The sequence below is a fragment of the Pistacia vera genome, unplaced genomic scaffold (assembly GCF_008641045.1).
Source record: "Pistacia vera cultivar Batoury unplaced genomic scaffold, PisVer_v2 Contig234, whole genome shotgun sequence".
NCBI lineage: Eukaryota > Viridiplantae > Streptophyta > Magnoliopsida > Sapindales > Anacardiaceae > Pistacia > Pistacia vera.
The window spans coordinates 376737-385946 of record NW_022196040.1 but is presented as its reverse complement, the minus strand read 5'-3'; the positions used below and the strand labels follow the sequence as shown (position 1 = coordinate 385946).

Genomic DNA, 9210 nt, shown 5'->3' with positions numbered 1-9210 from the left:
TGAATTTCTAAAGAATTAAAGGATAAGGATGAAATTTTCAAGAAAGTGTAAGGGCAAAGTGGGAAAGAAGGCTTAGTTATATGAGATATTAAGGGTTCAAGCACACAAACCCTCTCATTTGCTTTATCCCACACGCCACCTCTACCCCTAATTCTCTCATCGTTCCATCAATTTTCCAAGGTTGATTTGAGGGCTTTTGGTTGGATTTCTATAAGGATTTGATCCTAAGCATTAAGAGGTAAAGATTCATGTTCTATATGAGATTAATTGGTGTTAGTATGGAATTCTTATTAAGTATGTTTTCATTGTATATTTTCTAAAGTATACTAGTAGAAAGAAGTCGTTACAATCGCGTCCCGTAATAGACGCCTTCTTCCCCAAAACCTTTCTAGACAAGTTATCGGCTGCTCTACTTTTCTTTATTCTCTCTTGCTCTGTCACATCTAGAAATTCCTTACATCTTAAGCTGTCATCAGGGCTTATTTCATCATCCCAAAACGTAGTGGCTTTCCATCCACCACGAACCACATTTTTTTTTTTTTTGCTTTTAACTGAGTGCAGTAATGTATAATGCACTCCCTATCCCCAGAACTCATTTTTCCAATTTTCTTCGATGTTCACAAAATGACTGAAACAACTCTTTTTGAATCGGTCTAAACCCTTCTTCTGTTCCCGTAAAATATCCATTATTCTCGTAAAAACTTGTCAACTCGACCTAACTGTCACACTTATGGGGAAGTACGGTACCTTATCGCTTACAACCTCCAACCCATAGTCTTTATAATTTACGCTTTGGAAAATCTGCAAAATCGATATAAACTAAATATCAGCAAAAAAAGGGAAACTAAAACAACTAATAGATTGCCAACATACTTTGTAAACAAAGAAAAAGTATCATACGATGAACTTTTCAACTAATCTTTTCAAGTGTATGAGAAAAAAAAAAGAGCATCATAAAATGTAAATGAACATAAAAACCATACTGCACAGCTCATTACTAATCTTGCCATCACAACAGTTAACAACTCAAAACACATTTAAAACATCACTAAACTAAAACTCAACTGAAGCATCAATTGAAAAGCAAGCATTTAACACTTCTAACACAACAAACAAACTTAGTCTTTCACTTAATAATATTACCTCCACCACCATTATCAACAACATCCATTCATTCATTGTTACAAACTAATAATCTAAACAATCACTCAATTAAAACCTCACCAACGTATGAACTAAAAAACTTTCATTTCACACTTCAAGCACAACCAACAAACATTAGTATCACACATAACAACATTAACATAACACATGCACCATCGTTACACATTCATTCATAGCATACAAAAAGATCACTAATTTAAGGATCACCACAATTAAGACCATTATCCCCACAACTCAAAAAAACACATCCAAATAATCACCAAAGCTAAAACCCCACCAACATATGAATTAAAAACCCTACAATTTAACACTTCTAACATAACAATCATAGCCAGCCCTACAAATGCAAGCCCTATAGGGTTGGCCATGTACAGTGCGCGTTGTGCTTTGCCAGCCTTGCCAATATGCAGGGCAGCCCTCCAGCCCCCCTATTCCGCCACCTCTGCGCGCACTATGCGTGGCCAACCTTGCCAATATGTAGGGCAACCCTCCAACCCCCTTATTCCGACACCTCCTACCATCCCCAGCCCACCAAACTCCCACAAACAACCTCCCTACGACCTCATTTGCCTTCTCCCATTCTTTGGAACCCAAATAAAGCCACTCTACCAGTGCCCGCCAATTGCTCGACAAAACGCCACAACAACCATAACCATAAAACCAACTACATCTCCCCCAAATTCGCACAAATCAATCCATTTTCTTATCCAATTCAAAAAAACAAGTAAAAAACGTACCCTTTCTTCACCAGCGTCCTTCTCCTCGCTTGAATTCTCGCTGGCGTCCTCCTCTTCAGAACCATTTTCCGATTCTTTTCTATGTTTTTGTGCCGCTGTCATCTCCTCTGCCTCTGGACCACCTTCACTCATCGGATGATCCACCAGAGTGTCTTCTTTGACAACCTTTGAACCGTTGGCACCGCCGGAGTCTAGGATTCAGAGTGGAGTTGGGTTTTTCTCCTCTTTGTGAATGTCAGCCATGGTTTTGTGTAAGGAAGCTTTAGGATCGAAAATTTGCCGGAATTAAGGCATTGTAGTCGCTTGAAAATTGCAGAGAAACGAATAGTGTTCGTCGGTCGGTTTTTGGGTTTATGGCTCGATTAATCGATTTTTAAGGGCGGGGGCTCGTCTTCAAATTTCAAAATTTAAACAAACTTTTGTTTATTATGATTTTACCCATATATGTTTAAATCTTTTCAGTTTAACCTATTTTACATATTTAATGAATCCTAAATGTGCTATGTCAGTTTTGCTAAATTAAAAAAAATTCAAAAATATTTTCAGTCATTTTTTAAAATGCAAATTTGGGATGTCCGGAGAGTTAATTTTCCTCCTAAAAAGTCTGCCTCTTTCTTTTTTAGCCGTTACTAAATTGACTCACAACTCACGCCAACTAAAACCCCCCATTTTTCAATTTCATCAATTTAAATGCATTCAATTTCACACACTCTCCTCTCTTCCAAATGGCGTTGGCTTTACAGAGAAGTCTGTTTCACAACTTCGTTCAGTCAATGTTTGATGAGGTAAAACGTTCCTCTAGCTTCGGTTTTTTTATTTTTTATTTTTTTTCGCCTTTTCGAAATTTTCGTTTTTGATTTTGCTTACATTCGCTAATTTCCTTTTCATTTTCACAGCTGCACGTTTTTCTTCTTTCTCTGATGTTTTTTTTTTTTTTTCATGTTTCTTTAATTCCTTTTTTCTTGTTTGAATTTTTATCAATTTTTTTTTCTCGATATATATAAACAAAATATTAATTGAGCACATGTTGTAGAATCTGCAAAATATATTGTATTGCAAATTCAAAGTTAACAATCTAGAATGAAAATGCTTATATAAAGATTGGTGATGCATTCGGCTGTGGGGATTTTTTTCAGGGAATTGTTAGTGACGAATTTTATCAACTGCTAGCCATGAAGGATGCCATTAGACAAGATTATGTTGTGCGTGCAATTACTAGTTACTGCATATATGCCCAAAATTTATTCTCTCATTTGACTGATCAAATGTAAATCTATAACCCTCAACTTTTCTATACGTATTTCGCTTTTGTTTTTTGTTCTTATACTTCTTTTTCTGTATCTGCAGCAGCCAACCTGAGGTTGATTATCATCAGGTTGATGCTTCTGCTCGTGAGTTCTATGCAAGAACCAGCATGTAAGTTTGCACTTTATTCTTTTATAAGGAGATTAATAAGAAGTCTTGAATTATATATGCTTTTTGCTTATTTGACGAGTATTATAGTACTACCATATAGTTAAAAAATCCATTTTAGTCTATGCCAAATATCCGTAATTAGTGGAATGCCAGCTTTAGTTTTTAGTCTATAGTTGTTGTCCAATACCATTATAGTTGTGATCAATAATTTTCTTGGAAACAATGAATAGTGGTAGAAATTTCTGAGAGTCATGTGTTACCAATACCTTGTTATAGTTAATGTCAATGATGATCTTTAATTTTATAAATTGTTATTGTGAATTTTCCAGTTGAACTACCGTCATTTATAGTTGTTATCAATGATTTCTGTGGAAACGATGATTAGTGGTAGAAATTTCTGAGAGTCATGTGTTATACCAATATCTTGTATATAATGTTGAACTGCTGAATATGGCTCTAAGGAAACCAATAGTTGAAAGAGGGAAAACTAGTATTGCAGACCAAGTATTTTCTTATCTTCAATCACTAAACGTTGCCTTTAGTTTGAAGAATTTGGTGAAGTGAGGCCCTCAGTTCAAGTGTGTAGTGAATTGATGTTCTATGTTCTGGTCACATCATTTTTATGCAGGATTGTAAACATTTTCTGAAAAGAATTTATTTTTTACATTACTAATCATGAAGGTGATAGATAGCATGCAATTCAAAATACTTATACCATAAACTAAGTGGATTATTTGTCTTTCCTTTCTATTGTTGTATCATTTTCTTTTGTTTAGCTCCTACCTCAATAATGTTTAAACATTTCCTTCTTGGAACAGTATTGGTGCAGAACATGTTAAACTTTCATGTGCAGAACTTATTCAGGCTTGTCAGGGGAATGACAAAGAATAGTAAGAATAAATTTCTCTTATGCTTGTAGCCTTAGATTATTACATATCAGCTTACATATTGAAGTTCTGCTTCTATATCCATGATTTTCAGTTTTGTAGTACTTGAATAACTGTTATTTTTTCTTTTTCTGTAATCATGTAGTAAAGAAGCCATTATCCTGTAGAGAAGTACCATAATATAAGCGTAAAAACTGTAATGTTAAAGGTTTTTTATGAAATCAATTTTTTATGTGACATGTTGATAAATAAGAGGACAATCAGTACTTGGATTGAAAATTATTGTTTATATCATTATGTTGGATAATATGATTTGGATTTCAATGTGTCATTAACTTCAATAGTTGTATTAAGTTAAACACATATTTTCTATATGACACAATGCCTTTATTTTCATTTTTCTTAAATATATTTATGTGCGGTTAAATTTTCAAATTTTGCATGTTTCTTTTAAATGTATTTTTTCAGTTGCTTCCGTGCTCTGTATTGGACTAAGAATGAATATTCCAAGCTGAGAAGAAAATTTGAGACCATTGTGCAGGTATTTTATGGTGCTTTATGAATTACAGGCCTCTAATAAATGACTGAATATTTATCTTTCCACATATATAATGCATGTATTTGTCTCTTGTATATTGTGGAGAAAATTTGGTGGATGCTTGATGAAAATATAGTTCTGTGCCATTAAAGGATGGTGGTGGTACATAATATATATTGGGTCTTCATGGAACTATACAGTGGATTAGCTTTAAGAATTGGTAACAGGTTAATCAATAGGATTCATTAATAAACCATCTTGTTTGATGAACATGGTGAATGTAAATGAGCCTCTTGCATATAGCAGCAAATGGGTGCTTGGTGCTATATCCGTGGATAGGATTTTTGTACCACATTGCTTGACACTGTTGAGTATTGCCTTAATTCTCATGTGTGTATATGGTTTTACTTTATAATTTACGAAAGAGCACTATGGTTGACTGAATAATTATTTTAGCTATATGGACAGAAGCTATGTATTGTTAGTGTACAGGTGCATGTTGCGTAAGATGGTTATCAAGGCATGATGTAGATGGCATATGTCTTAAAATGCTGTATATTTGTTATGTTCTTTATAATTAATCCTGAAGAAGTTTAATAATGAAAAATTTAAACTAATGCACTACCAACAGCGAGAACTAGCTCAATCATTATAAATTTAAGATAATTTGTATATGCCGCCGGCTTTGTTTGAAGATGAAATCTATACGCTTCCTTGACTGAAACACATATCTTTTTAAATTGCACTTGTGCTGGGATGAATCCAAAATTAATTGTGAGGCATCATGCTGAAGCTTATTAAATTTGGTAGTTATAAGGATTTCATGAAGCCATTTTTCGTAGTTTTCTCAATTCACCCCTTTTGTTTATTATCCTCCAAAATGTTTCTGATTTATAACTATTTACTTATCCGGGTACTTTGAAGTGCAGATGGAAAGAAAGATTATTGACCTTGAAAATGGGCATTGAAATGAAGCTGGAAGCAGTAATTTTTTTTTTTTTTTTGGGTAATATACTCAGCTGAAGTTGATCTGATTATATATCTCATATAATGTACAGATGTTCATATCTAGCTTACATGTTGTAGTGTCAGGTTTGAGAAGAGGATGATTTCCTATTTTAGTGTTCATATTTATGTATTCTGTATTTTGCATATGTTTGGAATACCTGTTATTGTCTATGTTTGATGTTTGTCAAGCAGCTGACTTGTGCAGATAAATGTTATCTTTTGCTAGATTTATTCATTTCCAATTAGAAAAAAAAATAAAAAAAGAAAAAGATATCTTGCTATACTTTTAATTAATTTATTAAATTCGTTTAAGTCCGGAATTCTCTTGAAGATACCTAGACTGGTAATAGTTTTGAAATTTCTAACTGTACATTTGTGTATTGATAGATAACAATATAATCTAGATTTCCTTAATTATTTTGTTTACTTACTGGACATATCAAGATAACTTTCAGTGTCAATATTTTATTTTTCTTGTAATTTGTGTTCTTGTTCTATCGTGTTCTCTCAATATCAAAAGTAAATTTTTCGAAGTTGCCTTTAAGTGTGCTTTTCTGAACTCCTAATCTTCATAGTTTTTGTGTTATTTTCTTGCTTTGCAAGGAGTGGACATAAGTTCTTACTTTTTTATTTTTAACAGCAGCCTTTGTTATGTTGATATCATCCTACAGAGAAGTGGATAGATAGGAATTTTTTTTTTTTTTTTTTTAAGTTTTTACCGTCTGCCAACAAAGATTATAGAGATATTGGCATTCCCTTTGTGTTACTGACAAATAAAAAATTACTATGTTGGAATCACCAACATATCCAGTTAATTTTCACTCTCATTTCTTTATTTTTCTTTGCGTTTAGCCTTATTGTTCTATATCGTTTTCTCAATTTTGAAAGTAAATATTTATATCTTACTTTAAAAATGTGCCTTTTTGAACTTTTGATCTTTGCTCTTGTTATTTTATTTTATTTTTTACTTTTAGTTTTAGGTTTGGTTGGAGAGGAGGAAACTCTTACTATTGAAGCTGTTTTTGTTTTGTTGACTTAATCCTTGCCACCCTCCCTCCTTTTGTACCATGAGTAGAAGTCAATTAAACCTGGGATACCTATGTAGGAAACTCTTACCATTTTTGTTAGTATGATAAGTTATTAAATTAACATATGGTGTGGAATAGCTTATTTTTACAATATATAAGAAAAATAAGTAATTCTTCCTCCAAATGGAAAATTGTTGTATACACCTCAAGCTTGAGAATTAATATCTTGTAAGATCGAATTTGGTTTTTAGGCTAGTTAAAGAAGATGATATCAACTTCTTGACTCTAATGACATAGGACTGTTTTGCAGTTCCCTCAATTATTCTTACTATTATTTATTTGGAACCGTTTTATATCTAGGCTTTGGTTTCTGCCATTAAATTGCTAAGTGTTTGACACACATCTTGTATTCAAGTAATGTTCATCAAGGTTTTGGTTTCTGTTGCTAAATTGGTAAGTCTTTATAGCATGTGACAACTCATCCTGTATTCAAGTTAATGTTCGTCATTAAACTCTTATATATCTAAATTTTGGTTTGTGCTCAAATTGGTCATTTTATCTGAGAATGCATCTTGTATTCATTTTAATGTTCATCATGGAAAACATCATCACAACTTTCACCGTTGATTAGGCTTTTTCTATTAGGTACTGTTGAACTTATCCCAATGAAATCAATAACAAAATTTTACCTTAACTTGTTTAAACTTAACCTCACCCTCATGCCTATAATTGTGTGGCAAAAATTTGCTTAAAAGTTGCAGGGAGGGGCCATTGAACGGCTGGAAAAAGCCTGGGCCCGTTTACAGAAAGTTGAAATGTTATAAGACTGATTATGCAAAAGTAAAAGCTAAGATCAGTGGGATATTGATTCCAATTCTTAAACTTTTCTGAGTGAAAAATAAAAAGAAGGGAAGTTAAAGGATTCGGAAAAAATACATCTAGTTATAATATTCTATGAGTTGACTTTCCTGGTTTTGATAGTAAATGTTGCTAGTGAAGGTGTTTGGAGACATGCTTATCCCACCCTACTTCAGATTATTTGTCTTGGCAGATTTTGTGTGCTAGCACTTTTTCCTATTGTTAACCTCTACTCCACAGCAATTGATTCTCTTCATATTTTCTGATGTGGTTCTTTTTCTTTTTCAAGGTAATTTGAAATCAACTCACTCATTTCTCAATCCTTGGAGACGTAAAGTCATTTGAATGGTATTTTCTAGTAGTATTTTAGCATTCGAGTCTGTTGAAGTTGCTTTTCAGCAAATCATTGCTGTAGAGAACTTGTGAAAATAAACTTTTACATAATTTTGGATATTAATTTACACATCTAAACTCATTTTTCATGTGAATGAGGTGAGACTAATTTGCATTGGAATACTAGAAGAAAGTTTTGGGAGGATTTACAAGTGAATTAGTACTTATAATTTCAAAGATTTGAATTTGACAGCTGAGAACTAGAACTCTATCAAGGCAGCAAATACTGCCAAAAGAGGTGGTACTTATGATATGGCAATGTAGGTTATTTCAAGACACTATTGCCATAAATAGGAAAATATTACTCAAGCAGTCTAAACAAGTCCTCTTTCATACAACCTCAAATCCTTTTGTCATATTTTAATTATTTCTAGATGAAGCTCAATGAGATGTATTTGTCTTATCCAGTGGCAACTCTAGCAAAGCAAGTAGATAAATGACCGTAAAAAAATAGAAAATAATCCGTGTATTGATGATAAAACAGGAAATACTTGTCCACGCCAAAAGAAATTTCTTGATAAATGAATTAATCAAAATTCATGTGAAAGTAGAGAATCTTTTTCTGGCAGCATAATAGATGAGAATGATTAATTCTTGCAAGCTGATGACAGATATCATGTCCAAGTTTGTTTCCTTGTAAGATGAGATTGAGATCTTAATTATATTGTCAGATGCAACTCAATTTATTTTGTAATGGTTTTGAATCTATTGATTGTCATGAAGATTATATAGGTACGATAAAAAAATTGATTTATTTGTTTGTTCAGATGCATTGCCCTTTTCTCTGATGCATGCACACACTCTCTTTCCCCTCATTTTTTCTTCTTTTTGTCTTTTCCTTTTGGACCACTGTTAAAAAGCAAACTCCAAGACTTTTAGTCCTTCTACCAATGATGAGACATCATTAGCATGGCCACTACATGTTTAGTGACAACTTCATTAATCAGGATAATTCACCAGTAAAATTTGAATCCTCTTAGTGTTATAGTATCAGGTCACCTAAAGCTGAAACTTTAACGGCAATCACTAGAGTTATTAGATACTGTGAATAATCTGGAAACGGTATCAGTACTGCTATTAGATATCCGTCTAGTAATATGGTTTGTTTGTTAGTTTATATTAGTGGCGGTTAAAATTGAAAATATAATGGTGATTAATTGGAGTTGTATATTGGAGTCAAT

General features: G+C 32.9%; 1 protein-coding gene across 2 annotated transcripts; it reads left to right on the top strand.

Annotated features, from left to right (window-relative positions):
- The first annotated feature begins 2582 nt into the window (after nt 1–2582).
- Nucleotides 2583–7944, top strand: LOC116131482 (histidine-containing phosphotransfer protein 1-like). 2 transcript variants are annotated; one of them, XM_031417127.1, is made up of 7 exons: nt 2583–2686; nt 3038–3168; nt 3249–3317; nt 4136–4207; nt 4673–4745; nt 5672–5748; nt 7926–7944. In XM_031417127.1, exons 1-6 carry the CDS (start codon nt 2627–2629, stop codon nt 5708–5710), a joined length of 444 nt encoding a protein of 147 aa, XP_031272987.1. In that variant the 5' UTR covers nt 2583–2626; the 3' UTR covers nt 5711–5748; nt 7926–7944. The 2 variants fall into 2 exon arrangements, with proteins under 2 accessions (XP_031272987.1, XP_031272986.1); XM_031417126.1 differs by lacking the exon at nt 7926–7944 and having other exon boundaries at nt 5672–5900.
- The last annotated feature ends 1266 nt before the right edge of the window (nt 7945–9210 follow it).

Coding starts and splice junctions, on each gene's coding strand:
- LOC116131482 (XM_031417127.1), top strand. CDS start 2,627: ATGGCGTTGGCTTTACAGAGAAGTCTGTTTCACAACTTCGTTCAGTCA. Junction 2,687..3,037: donor TTCAGTCAATGTTTGATGAG/GTAAAACGTTCC, acceptor GATTTTTTTCAG/GGAATTGTTAGTGACGAATT. Junction 4,208..4,672: donor CAGGGGAATGACAAAGAATA/GTAAGAATAAAT, acceptor GTATTTTTTCAG/TTGCTTCCGTGCTCTGTATT.